The sequence below is a fragment of the Bombyx mori genome, chromosome 1 (genome assembly GCF_030269925.1).
Source record: "Bombyx mori chromosome 1, ASM3026992v2".
Lineage (NCBI taxonomy): Eukaryota > Metazoa > Arthropoda > Insecta > Lepidoptera > Bombycidae > Bombyx > Bombyx mori.
Window position 1 is genome coordinate 14,432,657 of NC_085107.1, and position 22,080 is coordinate 14,454,736.

The 22,080-nt window shown below is 38.6% G+C and overlaps 2 protein-coding genes across 12 annotated transcripts; both read left to right on the top strand.

Annotated features, from left to right (window-relative positions):
• The first annotated feature begins 6,310 nt into the window (after positions 1 to 6,310).
• On the top strand, positions 6,311 to 9,272 carry LOC101740699 (uncharacterized). 2 transcript variants are annotated; one of them, XM_004933143.5, is made up of 5 exons: positions 6,311 to 6,671; positions 6,897 to 7,105; positions 7,183 to 7,500; positions 7,613 to 8,104; positions 8,327 to 9,272. In XM_004933143.5, the coding sequence occupies exons 2-5, from the start codon at positions 6,923 to 6,925 to the stop codon at positions 8,489 to 8,491; spliced, it is 1,158 nt and encodes a 385-aa protein (XP_004933200.1). In that variant the 5' UTR covers positions 6,311 to 6,671; positions 6,897 to 6,922; the 3' UTR covers positions 8,492 to 9,272. The 2 variants fall into 2 exon arrangements, with proteins under 2 accessions (XP_004933200.1, XP_062525996.1); XM_062670012.1 differs by having other exon boundaries at positions 6,515 to 6,671; positions 7,613 to 9,272.
• A 1,240-nt stretch (positions 9,273 to 10,512) lies between these two features.
• On the top strand, positions 10,513 to 20,614 carry LOC119628339 (uncharacterized). 10 transcript variants are annotated; one of them, XM_062670053.1, is made up of 13 exons: positions 10,513 to 10,665; positions 10,834 to 11,028; positions 11,157 to 11,471; positions 11,569 to 12,063; positions 12,224 to 16,296; positions 16,877 to 17,342; positions 17,626 to 17,811; positions 17,938 to 18,021; positions 18,103 to 18,273; positions 18,403 to 18,456; positions 18,808 to 18,945; positions 19,731 to 19,910; positions 20,368 to 20,614. In XM_062670053.1, the coding sequence occupies exons 2-5, from the start codon at positions 10,846 to 10,848 to the stop codon at positions 12,377 to 12,379; spliced, it is 1,149 nt and encodes a 382-aa protein (XP_062526037.1). In that variant the 5' UTR covers positions 10,513 to 10,665; positions 10,834 to 10,845; the 3' UTR covers positions 12,380 to 16,296; positions 16,877 to 17,342; positions 17,626 to 17,811; positions 17,938 to 18,021; positions 18,103 to 18,273; positions 18,403 to 18,456; positions 18,808 to 18,945; positions 19,731 to 19,910; positions 20,368 to 20,614. The 10 variants fall into 10 exon arrangements, with proteins under 10 accessions (XP_062526037.1, XP_062526032.1, XP_062526033.1 ...); XM_062670048.1 differs by having other exon boundaries at positions 17,938 to 18,273; XM_062670049.1 differs by lacking the exon at positions 18,403 to 18,456.
• The last annotated feature ends 1,466 nt before the right edge of the window (positions 20,615 to 22,080 follow it).

Sequence of the window (22,080 nt, forward strand, 5' to 3'; positions counted from 1 at the left end):
TTACTTTTGTGTCCGTCATACGCGTTCATTTTCACTGACACAGTATTAAAGTATTGAAAAAGTTAAGGCTTTATTAGATTTGATGGTTATGTAATTAAACCACCATAGCTTCATTCCGATAGAGGCACCCGTCACGTGCGGAGGTGCTCATCGTCCACTCGATCGCCCGGTCTTTGTTCGCCCGGCTTTTGTTAGCCCGGCCATTGTTCGCGCGGCCTGTGTTTGTGGTACATCTGCCGACTAAGTGCTCTTTCTGGAAGTTTTTATTTGTTTTGTTTCCTTTTGTTGTTTCTGTGTTCGTGGTACATCTGCCGACAAAGTGGTTTCCTGCAAGTATTTATTTGTTTTGTTTCTTTTCGTAATTTCTGTTTTGTTGTGCTTTTTCTTTGTCCTGTAGTAATCGCGCCGCATTGCCACCTGTGTTCAATAGAACCGCTCAGGTCCGAGAAGTTGGGGCCTCGCCGCAAGGCGAGTGTTTTCAAGACCCGGGGCCGCCCCACCTGGGTACTCAGCGATCATGGACGCTGTATTCGCGGAATTCCTCCGACTTCGCCACCCACAGCTCGCCTCGGAGTTTTTGGCCTTCAAGGCCAATCACACTGCGAGACCTCTCGAGGACTCCGCCGCGCTCGCTGCTCCTGCGTCGCCTGTACCTGCGTGCAGAGCTTCTGCATTGAGCACCGCAGCCTCTGTCGTGCCTGCCGCTCCCGTGTCGCCTATACTGGCGAGAAAAGCTGCTGCGTCGTCCGCCGTGACCATCGTTTCAGCTGAGCGATCATCCGCGGCCTCCGTCGCGCCCTCTAAAACACCTACACTTGCTCGTAGGTCGCCTGCACCCGCCTCCTCGTGCTCCGACTCTGACTCGGACATGGAGGTCGACCTCGCCCCCGCCTCATCGACGGATGGATTCACCCTGGTACAGAAGGGTAAGAAGCGTGCCGCGGAGTCTCGAGCTCCCGCGGCCGCTAAAATTAGCAAAGCCGTGAACGCGTCGCGCCCCCGCCCTCAGACTCCCGTTGCGCCCCCAGCCCGTGCCACTCCGTCGCCGCGTCCGGTGGCACAAAATAAAACCCAGACCCCTCCCCCGGTTATCCTTCAGGAGAAGGCAGCTTGGGATCGAGTTTGCCTGGCCCTTAAGGCCAAAAATATAAATTTCACGAATGCCCGTAACCTCGCGAACGGCATTCAAATTAAGGTTCAAACACCCGACGACCATAGGGCCCTCTCTTCTTACCTCCGTAAGGAGCGTATAAGTTTCCATACGTATACGCTCCAGGAGGAGCGCGAACTCCGCGTTGTAATACGCGGAATCCCTAAAGAGTTAGATGTAGAGCTCGTAAAAGCCGACCTGTTAGAACAAGGCCTACCAGTGAATTCTGTGCACCGTATGCACACCGGTCGCGGTAGGGAGCCATATAATATGGTTCTAGTCGCTCTCCAGCCTACCCCCGAGGGTAAGAAAATCTTTAACACACAGACCGTCTGTAGGCTCTCTGGTATCGCTGTCGAAGCCCCCCATAAAAAAGGCACTCCTAGCCAGTGCCATAACTGTCAATTGTACGGGCACTCTTCCCGTAACTGTCACGCGCGCCCCCGATGTGTTAAGTGTTTGGGCGATCACGCCACGGCCCTCTGCGCTCGCGACCAAAAAACCGCGACGGAACCGCCTAGCTGCGTCCTGTGTCGAACACAGGGTCACCCCGCGAATTACCGTGGTTGCCCCCGAGCCCCTAAAATAAATCGCCGCGTCGCCCGCCAAAACCGCCTCCGAGCTTCCGGCCCAGACATCAAAGCCTCGGCACCCTCTGCGTCGCAGGCTAAGCCAGCGTTCGTTCCGGCGGCGGTGCCCAGTGTCTCGGCCTGGGCAAAACCGCTGCCGTACACGAACACGGCTACAACTCCCTCCTCCGCGATTCGTCCCGCCCCCGCGACTTGCCCTCCGACCGCGTCCGAAAATCTCGCTTTAGCGATCGACTTCTTTCAGTCGATCAACTTTGAGCGCGTTAACGCTTTGGGCGACGCCATTCGCGCTGCCTCCACTGCACAACACTTTATCGCCGTTGTGCAGGAATACGCCGACGTATACGCGTCATTAAATACGTACGTCCTCCCCTCACTCCGCCGGTAATCAATGGCGTATATAAGTAGAATAAAGCCCCTATCCGTAACGATAGGATTTTTTAACGCTTACGGTCTCGCAAATCAACGTGATCAGGTTTCTGACTTTTTGCGTGACCATCAAATTGATATCTTTTTAGTGCAGGAGACCCTACTTAAGCCCGCGCGCCGTGACCCTAAAATCGCGAACTATAACATGGTCAGGAACGACAGGCTCTCTGCCCGTGGTGGTGGTACCGTCATTTACTATAGAAGAGCCCTGCATTGCGTCCCGCTCGATCCTCCCGCGCTCGCTAATATCGAAGCATCAGTGTGCCGAATCTCACTGACGGGACACGCGCCGATCGTTATCGCGTCCGTTTATCTTCCACCGGATAAGATCGTTCTAAGCAGTGATATCGAGGCGCTGCTCGGTATGGGGAGCTCTGTCATTCTGGCGGGCGACCTAAATTGTAAACACATCAGGTGGAACTCACACACCACAACCCCGAATGGCAGGCGGCTTGACGCGTTAGTCGATGATCTCGCCTTCGATATCGTCGCTCCGCTAACCCCGACTCACTACCCGCTAAATATCGCGCATCGCCCGGATATACTCGACATAGCGTTATTAAAAAACGTAACTCTGCGCTTACACTCGATCGAAGTAGTTTCAGAGTTAGATTCAGACCACCGTCCCGTCGTTATGAAGCTCGGTCGCGCTCCCGATTCCGTTCCCGTCACGAGGACTGTGGTGGATTGGCACACGCTGGGCATTAGCCTGGCTGAATCTGATCCACCATCGCTTCCGTTTAGTCCGGACTCTATCCCGTCTCCTCAGGATACCGCTGAAGCCATAGACATCGTAACGTCACACATCACCTCGACATTAGATAGGTCATCGAAGCAAGTTGTAGCGGAGGACTTCCTTCACCGCTTCAAATTGCCCGACGATATTAGGGAACTCCTTAGAGCTAAGAACGCCTCGATCCGTGCGTACGATAGGTATCCTACCGCGGAAAATCGTATTCGAATGCGTGCCCTACAACGCGACGTAAAGTCTCGCATCACCGAAGTCCGAGATGCCAGATGGTCTGATTTCTTAGAAGGACTCGCGCCCTCTCAAAGGTCTTACTACCGCTTAGCTCGTACTCTCAAATCGGATACGGTAGTAACTATGCCCCCCCTCGTAGGCCCCTCAGGCCGACTCGCGGCGTTCGATGATGACGAAAAAGCAGAGCTGCTGGCCGATACATTGCAAACCCAGTGCACGCCCAGCACTCAATCCGTGGACCCTGTTCATGTAGAATTAGTAGACAGTGAGGTAGAACGCAGAGCCTCCTTGCCACCCTCTGATGCGTTACCACCCGTCACCCCGATGGAAGTTAAAGACTTGATCAAAGACCTACGTCCTCGCAAGGCTCCCGGTTCCGACGGTATATCCAACCGCGTTATTAAACTTCTACCCGTCCAACTCATCGTGATGTTGGCATCTATTTTCAATGCCGCTATGGCGAACTGTATCTTTCCCGCGGTGTGGAAAGAAGCGGACGTTATCGGCATACATAAACCCGGTAAACCAAAAAATCATCCGACGAGCTACCGCCCGATTAGCCTCCTCATGTCTCTAGGCAAACTGTATGAGCGTCTGCTCTACAAACGCCTCAGAGACTTCGTCTCATCCAAGGGCATTCTCATCGATGAACAATTCGGATTCCGTACAAATCACTCATGCGTTCAACAGGTGCACCGCCTCACGGAGCACATTCTTGTGGGGCTTAATCGACCAAAACCGTTATACACGGGAGCTCTCTTCTTCGACGTCGCAAAAGCGTTCGACAAAGTCTGGCACAATGGTTTGATTTTCAAACTATTCAACATGGGCGTGCCGGATAGTCTCGTGCTCATCATACGGGACTTCTTGTTGAACCGCTCTTTTCGATATCGAGTCGAGGGAACCCGCTCCTCCCCACGACCTCTCACAGCTGGAGTCCCGCAAGGCTCTGTCCTCTCACCCCTCCTATTTAGCTTATTCGTCAACGATATTCCCCGGTCGCCGCCGACCCATTTAGCTTTATTCGCCGACGACACGACTGTTTACTATTCTAGTAGAAATAAGTCCCTAATCGCGAAGAAGCTTCAGAGCGCAGCCCTAGCCCTAGGACAGTGGTTCCGAAAATGGCGCATAGACATCAACCCAGCGAAAAGTACTGCGGTGCTATTTCAGAGGGGAAGCTCCACACGGATTTCCTCCCGGATTAGGAGGAGGAATCTCACACCCCCGATTACTCTCTTTAGACAACCCATACCCTGGGCCAGGAAGGTCAAGTACCTGGGCGTTACCCTGGATGCATCGATGACATTCCGCCCGCATATAAAGTCAGTCCGTGACCGTGCCGCGTTTATTCTCGGTAGACTCTACCCCATGATCTGTAAGCGGAGTAAAATGTCCCTTCGGAACAAGGTGACACTTTACAAAACTTGCATAAGGCCCGTCATGACTTACGCGAGTGTGGTGTTCGCTCACGCGGCCCGCACACACATAGACACCCTCCAATCCCTACAATCCCGCTTTTGCAGGTTAGCTGTCGGGGCTCCGTGGTTCGTGAGGAACGTTGACCTACACGACGACCTGGGCCTCGAATCAATTCGGAAATACATGAAGTCAGCGTCGGAACGATACTTCGATAAGGCTATGCGTCATGATAATCGCCTTATCGTTGCCGCCGCTGACTACTCCCCGAATCCTGATCATGCAGGAGCCAGTCACCGTCGACGCCCTAGACACGTCCTTACGGATCCATCAGATCCAATAACCTTTGCATTAGATGCCTTCAGCTCTAATACTAGGGGCAGGCTTAGGGACCCCGGTAACCGTACTCGTCGAACTCGACAAAGAGGTCGACGTGCAACCTAACCCATGCATCAGCCCGCTGAGTTTCTCGCCGGATCTTCTCAGCGGGTCGCGATTCCGATCCGGTAGTAGATTCATTCGCGAAACAATTGCTCTTGAGTTGTTAGGTCTCCTTCGGAGGCGCTCGGGCAGTTGTTAGCAAATCCCACCCCTCTTGGCTGAGCCTTTGCTCGCCCACCTGTCCTGGTGAAACTGGAAAGGCCTTCGGGCCACCAGTAAACTTTCAATCATAAAAAAAAAAAAAAAAAAAAACCATAGCTTCAGTGGTGACCGGTGGTCGGGCCTGTGCAACGATCATTCGGCAGAATCTAAACATACTTTAATTTTCAAGTACATAACCACAAATGCGCATGTTTTAATTTGTACAGCCTCAAGTATCCTGCAAGAATTACGATGAATATGATCGCGGATGGTGGACTATATCTAAAAATCTTTGTGACATGTAGACTCAATGAAACGGTCGTGTACGCTGGTTCTTACGAAAATATCAAATATTACCACGTTGTATTTAAAACACGACACCTTTTAATTATATGGATGTATTATTAGGAAAATAAATACTTACCCAAAAAAAACTTTGTTTTCAAATAATATTAATATCGTTACGTTTCCGCTGAACGAACGGAAAATTTTATATTTATAAAAAAATATGTAGAAATGCATATTAATTACACTAGGTGGTTATGGTAGTCCACGGTGAACCTGGTGTGGAGTGGATACTGCTAGAAAGCTCATAGATGTCACAAAGGGTAATTCAGCGCCCACCCAGACATAAGGCAAGTTTCAGTTACATCATTTAAGAGCTGTCCCATCTACCCCTAAAACCTAAACGCATTGTTTGCTCTATGGCAGAAATAGGCAGGCTTATGGTTCTTACTCACGCGGGCTCATATTACGTCCGACTATTTGCTATTCTACGGTTACACAATTATTAAAAAATAAGGATATTTTCTAAAACTAAAGCATAATCTTGAAGTTTTGGTGTATTCTTCCCAAAAAAATATAGACGCCGTAACTGTAATTTCTAGTTTTGAGCTCAGCTTATGTTTCCCGATAATATTATTTCTCAAATACTCATCTGTTACGTTACTTTGCTTTGCCGATCTCCATGGGAGGACCAGGGGTAAAGCCAAGACGGTTTTAACCATTCCTATTTCATTCGAAGAAAAACGTAGCTGAGAAATCCCGCTTATTTTTAATAGCTAATGTTTAATTACAATACTTTAGAATTGCTAGAAACGATCTAAGATCAAATTAGGGAATTACGAATTGTAGGATGTTGTTGCCTGAGGCAAAAAAAATCGTAATGAAAGGAGTTTTTCTTTAGATTTAAAAAATAACGTCTCTTATATTTAAGAAACAGAAAATTGTAAATCATTTTTTTATTTTAACTTTTACTACTTACCTAACTAATACATAAGTGTGCAAGTTATTTTCATTTATGGTTTTTTGTTTTTTAATTTTAAAATCAATAGCTCGTAGTGCTCTAGGCAACCGTGTCAACTGCGCATGCCTGTTTTAATCGATTTTAAGATTCTGGGTGCCTGATCCGGAGCTGTTAGCTGGGCCTCTCGGCATAAGAATAAAGTTTATCCGTTACAAGTTAATTCAAATTTCTAATGTTCTAGAGTTTTCTCTACTTAAACAGAGACAGTTTATGGTAAGTTACAGAAAAAAAGCATGAACCTATCAATTCTTATTACAAATTGCAGTGAAATGATTATTGGATAGAAATATACATCTCCATAGATAGACTAGTAACAAAAAGAAACGAATTTAGTAGAATACATTTTGAAGGTAGATTTTTATGCATAATTTCAAATTTCCTGTCAATTCTTTGAAAAGGTGCATTTTGTGATTCAAATTTAAACAAATTTTTTTGCAGTTTTATTTGCTGCGCCTATCTTAAAGATGGCTTCGAAGTTTACCAAGAACGCAATACTAACAAGGACATTGCATTCGTGCTGTCTCGTCTGCGAAACTTACCTTCCAAGCGAACGAGATGTCGCACTGCATATTTCAAAGGAAGAACACAAAAAAAGTCTAGAAGCTAGTAGTTTCGTGGCTGAGTTTATCGAGGACCGCATAAGGAAGGTTTGTGACGTCACTCTATCTATCTAACGTTTGCAAAATGAAAATTATTTATCTATTTATTTATACTGTTTCAACAGGTCAAGAAGGGATTTTTCTGTGAGTTCTGCAATAAATATCTATCAACAATAATCAAAGGAAGGTTCCATGTAACAGGCAATGAGCATATCCGTAATAAGGGCGCCTATCTCTTCGAGCGTTTGGAGAATGGCATGGTTCTCTTTAGAAACATTGTTATCACGAAAGAAGCATGGAATGGGATCATTGGAAAGAAATGCATTATTTGCGCTATTGAATTCAATGATGTGAAGAAGCACATTACCAGCGTTAAACACATTTTCAATATGTTAAAGTTCGATGTGCAATTCGGGATTTACGGTGGACTGTACAGGAAGACGGTCAGTCATGATTCATTAACAATATCGAAACAATATCTTCTTTTTGACGGTACAAAATAGAAAAAACGTAATTTTTCTTCTGTAATTTAAAATAATTTCGTTACCATTTCAGATGGACGATTCGTTCCATTGCTTAACTTGCAACGAGGTTTTTGAAAGCCCAACTCGAGCGTGTATTTCGTCGCATTTTTTACATCCTAACCACCAAGAGATTTACGATAAATTAGAAAAGAGTTCCAAAGAACAAATCGAACAGTCTAATTATCAACAGAAACTGTCCAATTTAACTGATCCAAAGGGAACTGCAGAATCCAAAGATCCGATCCTGAAGAAAGTGCCCATGGAGAGATACATCAACGATTTTTATCCTATCAAGAATCCATGTTTGGGCGGCACAGATATTGTCATCAACATGAGAACAGTTGTGAACATTTTCAGTTTCTATTTTATAACACAGCTGAACTCATTGATATGTGAAGTATGCGAGGTCACATTGACGCTTGATGAAATTGACACACACAAAGTCACCAAGAAACACGAGCGTGCAATGATGGACACTCCAGTTATTGTACTAAGATGTGCTGAAGACGAGTTTATCAGAGAGGTAATGATTTTTGTTTATCTAACACTAAGTTTTGGTGAAAATATCTTTGAGTTGCGCAGAAGGGCAGAATGTGGCCACTCTTGGTACACATCATCTACTTTATTATGGTATCTACCCCCACTCGAAACGTCTTGCTCCTTATTTCACTTTATTCATATTAATTGTGTTCTGCTAGAGACGTAATATATGTATGTACTCATTTAAAGAACTTTATCATTTAAGGTACGTCCTGAAATATACCATTGCGGCTATTGCAACATCACATACAATGGCTTGAGCAAAATCGTCTATCACTTGAACACGTCTAACCACAAGGAATGCAAAACTTCTTCCTCTTGGCGTTTCTACATGCATATCCAGACTAAGAATAAAAATAAACAACAGTAATTTATAATCGCGCATTGTCGAATAATTATCTGAATATTTATTATCTGGATCTATTTGAATATTACATACATACATTTCGATTTAGGCTAAGAAGTATTAGGTCTTGGGAAAATTCAAATTTACACGCTGGATAAAAGTCACCGAGTTTTCTGGTAACTAAAATAACATCAAAAAGAAAATCTACAATGGGAACTTAAGCCCAAGACGTGCAGTTTATCGAACTTCAATTTTAATGTTTCTAGTTTTTAATGAATTTAATGAATCTTAGGAAATATTTGTGACATTACATATGATATTTACACTAGCTTTGTCTATCTTCAACAAATAATTGTCGCCTGAATTTCTTGCTACATACGTAGCTTACTGAATCGATCCGACACAAATATATCCTTACCAAAGTCCCCTTAACTAATAATAATTATCTATTAATACCTATGAAGCTCAAATACATAGTATCCAGTATGTGAGATTATTGAACTCGTATTAACAAATTTTGCTTGAAAGAAAGATCAGGAATTTCTGTGCCAATGTCTTCTTATTTAAACATGATTCATTTATTTCTTTAGATTGTAGCACAAACTTTGTAACGCATTGTAATTGCCTAACATAATAAGTATTTATTCGTATTCAGAACATTTCCTGTTTTAAGTAGGCGTCGGTGTCGTGTTTAATAATATTATTATTGTCTTAATCAATAGTTGAAACAATACCCTTCTTCTGGGGAGCTTATTAATAATATAAAAGAGTAAAGGACTGTAACAAATAAAGGATAATAAAAATATTAAGGTGTTTTTATTTACTTACCTAATTATAATGGGCATAATATAAAATTTATTATACTTAGAGCTAAACTAATTAACACAGCGAACAAAGGACCTCTGAGAATGGAACGAAGAGAAGCGCTGCGTAACTCATTTTTGTGGCGAAAAAGAGGATGTAATTATCTACAATTACTAGTAAAAAACGACTAAATTTAGCTGAGAATTTTCTCCTGACATTGGTTAATACTCGTAGTGCTTGCTATTCCGGCAAATCTCTGATCAATCAAATTTTTCCACTCACAACCAGTGCACATTTTCTTTTCATAATTTACAGATTCCTTTTCACTAATACATCAAAGCGCCAATAACTGTTTAACACTCTACTGCGACCTGTTTATTTGTTATATTAATAATTTTACAGTAATTACATTAATATTTCATCTTAAGATTCTATTAAACTTGAGTATTCGTCAAATTTATGTACACACAAGCTCGTAAAGCTTTTATTTAACTTCATATTGTTTTCCTTGTGTTAAAGTTAAAAGAGATCCAAATTAGAAATAACAATGTGAATGCCGGAAAATAAGATTCGTATCGAACGAAGCATGTTCTTCAGATTACATACACTATGATGCATTCCAAACGTCGCCAAGTTTTTATTTAGTTTCATAGCACAGTTCCGGGTAAGGTACCCTCAAAAAGAGATTCCCTGATACAGGCGATTTCAATGAATGTGTTGTTAGGGAGATCGGCAGATTTAATATATAATTTTCTAGAAGTAGCACAGAGACAGGATTTATAGCATTTTTATTTTTTATGAGTCACGTGCTTATTGTTAATGTACAATGAGGATGTAAAGAGCAAGTATCAACTTCAGGATTAAGGATTAAGGAGGAAGATTTTCGTAGCAGAAATTACCAGATATTACAGATAAAAATTAGGCAGAAATATAAAGTGAAGACCCTATTATTAGCGACAGCTGACGCAAAAGAATTAGTATCAAGGAGATAAACAACAACAACTATATTATATATAAACAACAATATTAAATAATTCAGCAAGTATGACGACTTTAATCTTTAAGACGATAACGGTATGATTGTTGTGATATAAATCTAGGCAGTAAAACTGTAATAAATTATGTACCATAACTTTACATTAATATAATTAATTTGAAATAATTTGAAAAAAGAAAATAAACAATGAATAGACACTTGTTACTTAAGCTACTTATACTGACTTCAGAGACGCCACCCAACTGCGCATGTCTGCAATAATCGATTAGCAAACATTCTAGACGGGTCGCTGAGCTGGTGGCTGGGTCCTCCAGATAAAATTGTTTGAATTATTCAATTCAACTGTATTTATTGATATTGTGTCTTCATTAAATATCTGAGCAGGAAAACTTCAACGGTAAGTTATAAAAAAGTATATGGGTTTAGTGTTTCGTGTATTTAAAATATCCTTTGTTTTTCTCTTCTTTTATAAAACCAGTAGATTAGCAATTAATTGATCAATAGTACTGTTTGCATGAATGAAAAATAAAATACTGACATTTTATTTATTCTATCGATTTTTTAGCCATCTTCAAAGATGACGTCGAAATTTAACAAGAACGCGATCCTATTGGGGTCTGCGTACTCCTCCTGCCTCGTTTGCGATACTTACATCTCAAGCGAAGTAGATGCTGCGAAACATATCTTAAAGGAGGAGCATAAAGCAAATCTAGACGCAAGCCGTTTTGTGGATGAGTTTGTCGATGACTACATCAGGAAGGTAGGCAATTGTGACTTATTCATAGCTGTCCTATATACCTTACAATAAAATAATTATATTTAAATGTCCTTCAGTGACTGCGAAACGAACAAAATTGTAAATTTTTTATTTCGTGTTTACATAAATAGGTGAAGAAAGGATTCTACTGTGAGCTCTGCAATCAATGTATTGCAACGATGGACATAGGAAGGGTTCATGTATCGGAAAATGAGCATATCCGTAGGAAGGATACTTCTTGCTTCGAATGCTTGGGAAACGACTTGATTATTTACAAAGACGTGGCCATCACAAAAGAAGCATGGAATGGGATTGTTGAGAACAAGTGCATACTCTGCGACATTCAATGCGATGATATGGAGGATCACATTTCTAACGCAGATCATCTTGCTAAGATGCTGCAAGTCGAGGTGGAGTTTAGGATCTATAATGGACTCTACAGAATGGTCAGTACGGGTTTTAAGGCAGATTAGTAACTAGTAAATAGTAGTAGATTGGTATTTGGTAAATTATTTGATTTTGAATAAATCTTCATATTTTCAGATGGACAACTCATTCCAATGCTTGACATGCAACGAGGTTTTTAGGTTGGTGAAAACCTCAATTCAAGCATGTGTAACAACACATTTTTTACGCTCCAAACATAAGCAGATACAAGAAAAACTGGCAAAGGCTGCAAAAGATGCCACTGATATTGTACAACTTAAAGAGTTTGGTCAATATTTCAATAAAAATAAGTCGGAGCTTTCAAAGGATCTGATTATTAAGAAGGAGACTATGGAGCAATTCATCAATAATTTTTATTCTATCGAAGTGCCATTTTTGGGAGGCACTGACATTGTTATCAATACGAAAATTGTCGTCAACGTTTTCAGCTTTTATTTCATAACAAAGGATACTCTGAAATGTATGGCTTGCAATGTCAAATTGACGATTGATCAAATCGACAGCCATAACGTAACTTTGAAACACGAAACTGCGATGAAGGAAACTCCAGTTATTACGTTAAAGTCTGCCGAAGACGAGTTTATCAGAGAGGTATTAATGTTTTTTCGGAAAAATCTCTATCACCGGTTTTTCAAACATTCAAATCAAGACATTCATACCTAACATATCCTGCCGCTAATAAACTTTGAATACAATTTTGTTTTCTACTTACACCGAACATTACATCTTAAACAAAATTTTATCATTTAAGGTACGCCCTGATGTTTACCACTGCGGTTTCTGCAATAGCATCGAACACGGCTTGGATAATATGTTGGAGCACTTTGGTACCTTCGGCCACAGGGAAAGCAGGACTTCTGCCTCGTGGCGTCTTCACATGTATCTTGTGACCAAGAACAAGAACTAAAGACACGATAAAATTTCTTACAACATATAATATTTTACTATTTAGAATCTAACATTCAACATGCGTTATTCGATTAGGTTATTAAGAAGCAAAGGAAAGTCCAAAGAAGCTGTGCAAGATCGTTCTACAGAACGTTTTGGTGAAAAATGGAAGAGAACAGGACCCATAGTCAGTAGGCTTATTGGAGTATATAGTCTCACATATACATATAGTCTTCAGTACATGCAGGTTATGTGTTGGGTGCGTTTCGTAAATATACGATTCGGTTTGGACGGATGCTGAAGCAGGTACCATTTTTTTTAAATTCCAGCCTTATCTTAACGTTTGTTCAGTAATGAGGTGATTTTGTCAATAAATATTATCGATAATAAGGAATTCAAAGCGCGTACAGATTAATATCACCGTCCTTCATTTTTCTCTTTCATTTTGAGATTCCGGTTTGAAGGGTAGAACAATTTTTTCAACAAAACTCAGACTTTCGACTTCATGTCTCTAGGCGGGCAGTGGTGTTCACATTAAGATGCGGTGAGCTGTGAGCTCATCTGTCCATTTATGAGAACAAAAAAAAGAGTAGGTAGGTACCTACTTCGAAGTAATTTCAAATAACTTCGGAGGATGGAGTTACAATAATATACTAAGGATGGAATTAAAGGGTTTTTACAAAGGTTATTTTTAAAAAGAAAGTCTGAAAGAGTATTGGCGTCAAAATTATAATAATTTTTATTATTACATTTTTATTATAAAAGAATTACGAATATCTATCTGTACACAAATAATTGATGCTTATTTTTTTGTTGTATTTTGATTGGGCTTCATAGAAAAGTTATCCAATTTTGATATTCCTATGAAATTGTGGCTTGTAATAAGTAGAACCTTGTAATAGTAACAGGAAAGCGTGTATATTCAACAACAAGAAGATACATAATTATGTTGTACCTACCTGTACTACAAATATTGATCTTTCATCTGGATATTTCTAATATTTTGGTTGCGTATCTCACAAATACTACTGAACTGGCTGCGATTAAACATTTGTGCTGATTGGACAAAAAAAAATGATATCTGTTGTACCTTATATGTGTATACAGATATGTGATGATGGGAACCGAATATAGAAAAGGCAACATTTCTTCATTACACAGATGCATGGATTTGTGGTCCATGTAATCGATAATGCCATAATAAAAAACACAATGGATGAAAATCAGTCTTACTTTGGGTCACGGTTGGCAGAGACTTCAACATCACAGGTCAAAACAAAATACGAATGGGTGATTTTAAAAACAGTTTGATAAAGATTACACTCAAAATATTCTCTTGGATTATCTTTCTATTTCCATGATGCCATGTTTTACATTATATATTGTCTGGCTCAAACTTTCTTAACACAAAATAGGTTTAGCATAGTAAGTGTGTAATATTGATGTATTGAATATATTTCGATACTTAGTAGATTATATTATTATTGCTTTATGTGTTTTTGTCAATGTATTTCTTAGAAAAACATTTGGGTTATTATTAGAAATACTACAACACTACTATAAGATCTAAAGTAGTATGAAGTTTTCAATATGGCCTGTTGTACTTAATAAAAAAATTCAATGTTGTGATGGCCTAAACGTTTAGTTTTTACATTATGTAGGTACTCGTAGATATTAAGCCAAAACCACTGTTTTGTGGTATATTTAAAATCTCCAAAAAGTAGAATATAACCAAGTTTAATCTCAATGTAATCACTTTTAGACATGCCCTTTTTTCTATTTTATGATAGGATAAGCTATGTAACAGCTACTTATTTATGGAGCTATTTAGAATTGTGTAATAGAATAAATGAATGTGAAAAATAAAATTAATAAATATATTAGGATATTTTAATTTTATCTTAGAACCTTAACATTTTCAATGTCATCATTAACATAGTATAAATTTAAAATGTATTTTTACACTTACCAACCTCTTTGGCCAAATTAGAATAAGCATTCTTAATAATGTATCTCCTAGTAATGGAGTACCTCTACCTATTCTCCATGTAATGGAGGACAACACGCTAGGTTTTGCATGATGGTTTTAATCGTGCATGCATAACCGAAAGGCAAGCCTAGCGTGTATGTGATTAAACTGTACAGCTATCGGTGCATGTACATGCAACCGAGCAAATATCAAAATTGATATTTTATGTGGCTCGGTTATGTTTGCGCGCGAGCATAACTGAGCATATGTGGTGTCCAGCGAGCTTACCTGCCACAATTCTCAGTTTTTAATTGTCTGCGACATTAAATTTACCTTCCATTCGTATATAATTGTTCTATTCTGTTGGTGTAAATCACAATTCATTTATCAAATTTATGCAGGAGAACTGCTTTCTTTTTAAGAACCAGCGTTTAGACTTTTCAGTGCAATCGTTTTTACTTTCTCTGTTCTGCAAAACAAGCTAAGCCAAGTTCAGCTATCACATCATCGTCGTACATTGTAGTTTGGTATTGGCGTCCTACAACGTCGTCATGTAGGTAGCTCAACTGAGAGTTAATGGCAAAACTGTGCATGCAAAACCTAGTGTGTATGGCCTCCATAAGATGGTTTTTTGAATTTGATGAAGATTTCATAGACGTATTTCGTGATTGCGACGTCATTTTGCGACGTTATTTTTCATTGTAACATTGCAATAGTAAAGGACTTTTTGGCAGGAACGCGAGGAGTGAAGCTGTGTGATTTGTTTTATTTTGTCTATTTAGTGTTCCTTCAGGTTTAAATGTGTAATAACGGTGGTTTATTAACTGTTTAATCTCTGTGAAAGTGCACAAGTGTGGGAAAATGAAACAAAGCCGCTGGACGTAACTTCTCGGGAACCTCCAAAAAGTCAACTGAAAAAATCTCAGTAAATGACCACCATTTTACTGAGATTAAATTTCATCCCATATGATCTCATCTCATTTCTGATGATGATATTAATTTATCCCTAATGGGAAAGGCAAAGGACTTTAGTCCATACAGCCAGGTCTTGTTTTTGGTAATAATTGGAGAATTTTGGTAGTTTTAAAGGCCGAAGCCACGTCTTCATTTTTCTTGATCGTAAGGCCGAAGCCATGTCATGTCTTATCGTTATCATATCATATTATTCTCGGTCATAAGGCCTAAGCCACTTCTTCGATGTTTTTAATTGGTCGATGTCAAATCCTTAAGCAATAATAGGAGAATCCAAATAAAAATTATCTATATTTCCAGGTGCTTGTTTCAAATCCGATGTTGAGGTAAATCCAAAAGTATGTCCGTTCAATCCAATTAGACATTCCGGGGAGTACAATCCTTTTAAATGTTTTGAACCGTATTAGAAATAAATTCATAAATGATATCATGCATATTATGGTTCTTAAGCAAGTCTTGAATACAGCGCGGGATATTTTCAGGTCTTCTATAATAGTTTAACAGATTAGATGACAAACAAAGACGTTGGATATGGAATTCAGGGCATTCGAAGAATATGTGGTCTAAAGTTTGATCGACGTCTGAATTGCAATACGAACAGGAGGGAGACATAATAATGCGCATGCGGTGTAAATGTGAATTAAATCTGCAATGTCCGAATCTAAGGCGGCAAAGTATTGTGTAAAATCTTCTGCTTTTGTAATTGCTGGATTTACAAAACCATGGCATTCCAATATCTTGGTTGATTGCAGCATACCAAGTGCCTTTCCTCGCTAAACTTTCTTGCCAAACATCTTTCCAATCCTGATTATGTTTTGACTTTAGAAGTGGTAGTAAATCAGTGTACGGAATAGCAGCATTGTTAACAGCGCTGCCGCTGTCACTGTCAACAATCGCACGTGCAAGGAAATCCACAAGCTCGTTGCCTGAGACTCCTATATGCGAGGGTGTCCATATGAATTCTACACTGTAATTTCTTTTAGATAGCATATAAAGTAAGTATCTGATTTCGGTGATAATGTAGCTTGACTTAGCACTGAATTGATGATTTTGGAGAGCTTTTAGAACACTCATGCTGTCTGTGATGATTAACCAAAATCTTTCAGAACGAACATCAATGAATCTTAATGCAGCAACAATAGCAAGAGCTTCTGCAGAAAATATGCTCAAATTTTCCTTTAATTTAGTACCTCGTCCAAACTTCAAACTTGGTATATAGAATGCCATTGAAACCCTATCCTCCTTTTTCGAGCCATCTGTGTAAATGTGATTATAATTGGGATATTGAGATATAAGATTATAGACTTCTTGTCGATCTCTCAGTTTATTGTCTATAACTATGCTGATGTGATGCATAATACTTTCATAGCTCTTAGTATAGCAAACCCAGTTATCTGATTTAAAGATGTTGTGCTGATTGACCAGATTTATCAAGAAAGGGAGCTCGTGCAAAAGAAAGGGATAATTGCTTGAGAAAGGGGAATTCACAGGGAAATTATTGTTCAGATAGATAAGTTTGTTAATAAGCGAGTGATTATTTATAGAAAATAATTTTAGCAAAAATCTCCTTTGTAGATATTGAAACCTTAATAATAGTGGAGGAGTGTTGCATTCAACTTGGAGTGAATTTATGGGAGTTGTTCTCATTGCCCCAGTAATGAGTCGAAGACTATGATTTTGAATGACATCTAATTTGTGAAGGAGTTGGTTATTTGAAGCAAAACAAAAGAAACTATATTCAAAGTGGCTACGAACAAGAGATTTGTATAGAGTTAAAAGAATTTTAGGATCAGAGCCCCAGTATGTTCCAGCAAGAGACCTCAAAATATTCAGTGCCTTTATAGCTCTGTCAGTTACACAATCAACATATTTGCCCCAGGATAAATTGTTAAGAAACAAAACCCCCAAGAACTTAGCTTCAGTTACAGCTGGGAGTTCTGTATTATCATAATATAATTTGACCTGAAAAGGCCTTCCTTTACTGAAGACTAATACTTTGGATTTCTCTGTACTTATGTCTAAGGCAAGATAGTTGAAATAGGTATGTAAATTTTTTAAACTAGCATTCAATTTAGAAGCTATATTTATAGAGTTGGCATCAGAGTAATATACCACCAAATCATCAGCAAATTGTAAGTTAGTTACATTGGGACCTAAAATTAAGTTAAGTTTGTGAATATACAATGTAAAGATTAAAGGACTTAAAATACTGCCTTGACAGGTGCCTTTATAGGAGAAACGTGGGCCTATAAGCCTGTTACGATATTTGACAAAGACTTTTCTACCATGCAAGAAATCAAATATCCATTGTACGACCTTTACAGGCAGACCAATGGCAAGAAGCTCAGAAGACAGAATATGATGATTTACATTATTGAAAGCCCCTACAACATCAAAAAATACACTGGCCAAAACATTATTGGATTTGAAGGCTTGGAAGATGTCCAAATGTAAATGAGCAATACTCTCTCTAGAAGATCTGCCTTTTCTAAAACCAAATTGATTAGAAGGTAATATTTTATTTAATTCTATGAAATGTTCTAATCTTTGTTTCAATAATTGTTCAAATATTTTCCCCACACAAGAAGTCAAAGCAATAGGTCTATATGAATTAAAATCAAATTTCTCTTTGTTAGGTTTCAATATGGGGACTAAACAATCAATCTTCCAATCGTCTGGAATCAAAGTTTGTTCCCAAAGAAGATTAAAAACATTTAAAAGTACTGATTTGGATTGAGCGGATAAGTGCTTTAGCATTTTATATGGAATACCATCTAAGCCAGCTGTTGTGTCTCTTCTAGATGATATTGCTGACATTAATTCGGCAAATGAAAATGGTTCCAAAAAGTAGCTGTGATTAGGGCAAGACCAATATTGATTGTTGAAGTGGGATGCTGGCTCAACGGTATCTGGAGTGTATTTTTTAAGGAAATGATTAATCCAATCATAATTGTTATCAAACTGAGACGAAGGTGAGTAAGTTTTGTTAAATTTACGCATATGTGACCAAATAATTGAAATAGGTGTAGTTCTGTTGAAGGATTCACATAATTTGTTCCAACTTAATCTTCTTTCAGCTCTAATTATGTATTTTTTTTTAGCTTGAAGCTTTTTAAAGTTTAGATAATTCTTTTCAGTTGGATTTTCTTTGAATTGTAAGTATGCATTTTTACTATCTGTGAGAGCTTTAAAACAGTTTGAATTCCACCAAGGGAGTGGATTTCTTTTTCTTTTTGTGTTTGGCTTTAAATGAGAATTATTATGACCAGATGAAGAGAAAGGCAAAGAGTCTGATAGAGCCGTGTTTAAACATTTAATAAGATTGTTGTATGCTAAAATAGGATCTTGAGTATTTAAGCATAAAATGGGAGATAACAGATCAACTTTAGAGGAATATAGATCCCAATCAACTAATTTTAAATTACAAGAAGAAGGGAGAGGGTTACTATCAGGTATGTCTGTAGAATAAGAATTATTATAACTGAGTAGAATTTTTGTTATTACAGGGAGGTGATAGCTGCCTAATGGATCGTCGTGGACTATCCAGTCACATTGTAAAGAGATGGAAGGAGAGACTATGGTTAAATCCAAGACACTTGGTCTCCAGATGTGAGAGCCAACTGTAGTCACATGACCATCATTAAGTAAGACTAAATTGTTATTATGAATGACATCTAAAATGTCCCTGCCTCTGCAATCAGAGGTTTGGCTGCCCCAGACAATATTATGACCATTAAAATCCCCCGCCAAGAAAATTGGTTCAGGGAGACTTTTGATTAAATAATTCAGTTTGTGTGGTGAGAAAGGAGGGCTGCAATTACCTGGACTGTAAAGGCTTACAATAGTTAATTCCTTGCAATTTGAATATTTAATTCTAATAGCTATATTTTGAAGGGAATTATCATAAACGGTATTTACATTAGAGTAAGAGATAGATCTATGTACAAGTATGGCTACACCATTGTGAGAGTTTCCTGAGTCTAGTCTTACTACATCGTAATTACGCAATTTAAATTTTCGATGAGGTTTGAGCCAAGTCTCGCAAATAATGGCCACATGAACATTGTGTTCCAAAAGAAAATTGTTGAAAATATGTTGATTGTGCACTATACTCTGAGCATTCCACTGTACTATATTTAAAGTATCCATCAGGATATAATTGAAGATTGTTTACTACTATGCTTTTTGAAGGACTCTTTTAGAACATCTTTTATAGTTTCAGAGCAAATTTTTGAATCATTGGTTCTGTTGAGGGTGATTAATTTAACAAGTGATTCAGTAATGGTTTTAAGAATTAATTCTGAATTAAGTAATGAAAGGAATTGGTCTGTTTTACTATGTGAAGGAAAATTAGTGCTGTTAAGGGCTTGTGCATAACTTTTATTTTGAAATTTATCTTTATTTAGCTGAATTTTTTCTTTTTTGACAGGGCAAGCAGAAGATATTGAAATGTGGTTGCCTTTACAATGACAACAAGAGGCCTCTTTGGGGTTGACATTGCAAGATTTAAAGTTGTGACCTTCTCCACAGATGGAGCATCTTTCAGCGTTTTTACAAAATTTAGCAATGTGACCATATCTCAAGCAACGGAGGCACTGTTTTACTGGAGGTATGTACGCACGAACTTCAAATCTCCAACTATTAAGGTCAACACTCTCTGGTAAGATTGGGCAAGAAAATGTGATAGACACAGTTTTTGTAGGTTCAAATTTTATAGTGCTGTTCTCGGTAGTTCTACGCATGAAGCGTCTGATCGAGATTATATTTTTTGTGCTGGTCAAGGCGCTATATATCTCCTTGTTTGAAAGGTCTATCGGCACGTGACTTATAACGCCAGTTGTTTCTGTTGCGGCAGCTGGTATGCTAGCATAGAGTTTGTGGCCATCTAAGAACTTTTTATTACTTAGAGCTGCATTAGCCAAAGCTGGTCTCTCAAATATCACTCCAACTTTAGCTTTGTTAATTCTTTTTAATTGTTTTACGCCTTTATTGTAACGCTTGATTGCGTTGGCGAGAGACATCATATCTCTCGAGCCTATTGGTTTATCTTTATCAATGCTTTCCAGGAATACAATGTATTCAAAATTGCCACCATCTTCAGGATAGAAACGGACATAATCAGGTAATTTAAACGGAATATACTTAACAGCGTCATCTTCAGAGATAATGGAGTCCGTCTCCGAGTCCCGCACCGCAGCGCTTTCCTCGGAGTCTCCCTCAACATCTTCCTTCTTCTTACGCCTTTTTTTGCCGCGGGACATCGCGGCAACAACCACACACCACTTTATGTGTAAATAAAACTTTCAAAAATAACAATTTGTATTATTTTCAATTAAACTTAGGTATAGATTCAACACCTATCTGATCTATAAAAGATATTTTCAAATTTTAAATTTTAAAAAACACCCTCGCTCTTTTGACGTTTCTCGCGCTTTTTTTCTCATCTCATTTCATTTAATTTCACTCCGTATTATTTGTTTTATGAGACTTTTTTTTTTAATTTTTATGACCTGGTAACTAAGACCTTTAAGTCATGTCTTATTTTAATTTATATTCTTAATTTTTTGGAAAATGATAAGTAATATGAAATGAAATGAAGATGATTAATTTGAGACGTTAATCAACTGAGATGAAATGAATTGAAATGAGATGAGATGATATGGGATGAAATATAATTTCAGTAAGATGGTGGTCATTTACTGAGATTTTTTCAGTGGACTTTTTGGAGGATCACGAGAAGTTACGTCCAGCGGCTTTGTTTCATTTTCCCACATTTGTGCACTTTCACAGATATGAAACACTTAATAAACCACCGTTATTACACATTTAAACCTGAAGAAACACTAAATAGACAAAAATAAAAAAAATCACACAACTTCACTCCTCGCATTCCCGCCAAAAAGTTCACTACATATCGTACCTTCGGTAAGACAAGAGCCGATGTGCTAAAATTTCTGAAAATGAGTTAAATATGCCAAAGTGCCTTAAAAACTAATTTCTACCTGTAGGAACAAAGATATTCACTAGATTCAGTTTATTTTCGCCAGATGGCAAAAGTGTCTTTGTACCATTCGTTCGTTTTTTGAATGATATTGGCGCGACAAAATCTTATTGGTCATTTGCGGCATCGCGGCATCGCCCGCGCGAGTAGTGGTTGTAAACTGGACCATAAGGGTCATTAAGGTAAATATGCCCTTTTTTGTTTTATATTTTGGAAAGACATGGTCACATTTTGTGTACATAATATGTCTGATTTGAGAACACGTATTTGACAGAAAAAATAAATGTCTTACGCATTTACAATATAACAGTGCTACCATCCTGTATAATCAGTATTATAAATACTATTCTCAATAAGTTTGTGTATTGTATATGAATATTATCTATGGATATTATTTTATTTAGGAATCTTTGGATGACCCACTTCATTATATTTTACTTTTTATAATAGTTTTGTTTTATTAAAAGTAAAAACATTGTTTTCAGTTAAATAAAACAAGAGTCCCGGATTAAGATATTTTAACTTTGGACAAAATGATACTTTGAAATACACTAATATGCAATGTACAATACCTATGTAAAAATTTCCAAAATAGCTTAAAAGTCTCGTCATCCCGCGGAAAAAAGAATGTTTTTGTCAAAACACATGGAGTTAATATGTACCTACAACTAACTCTATGTCAAAACAGGATACCTCTGGCCATAGATTATACACTTAATATATTCGAGACTCGAATATATTAAGTGTATAATCTATGGATATGAAAGAAATGCTACGC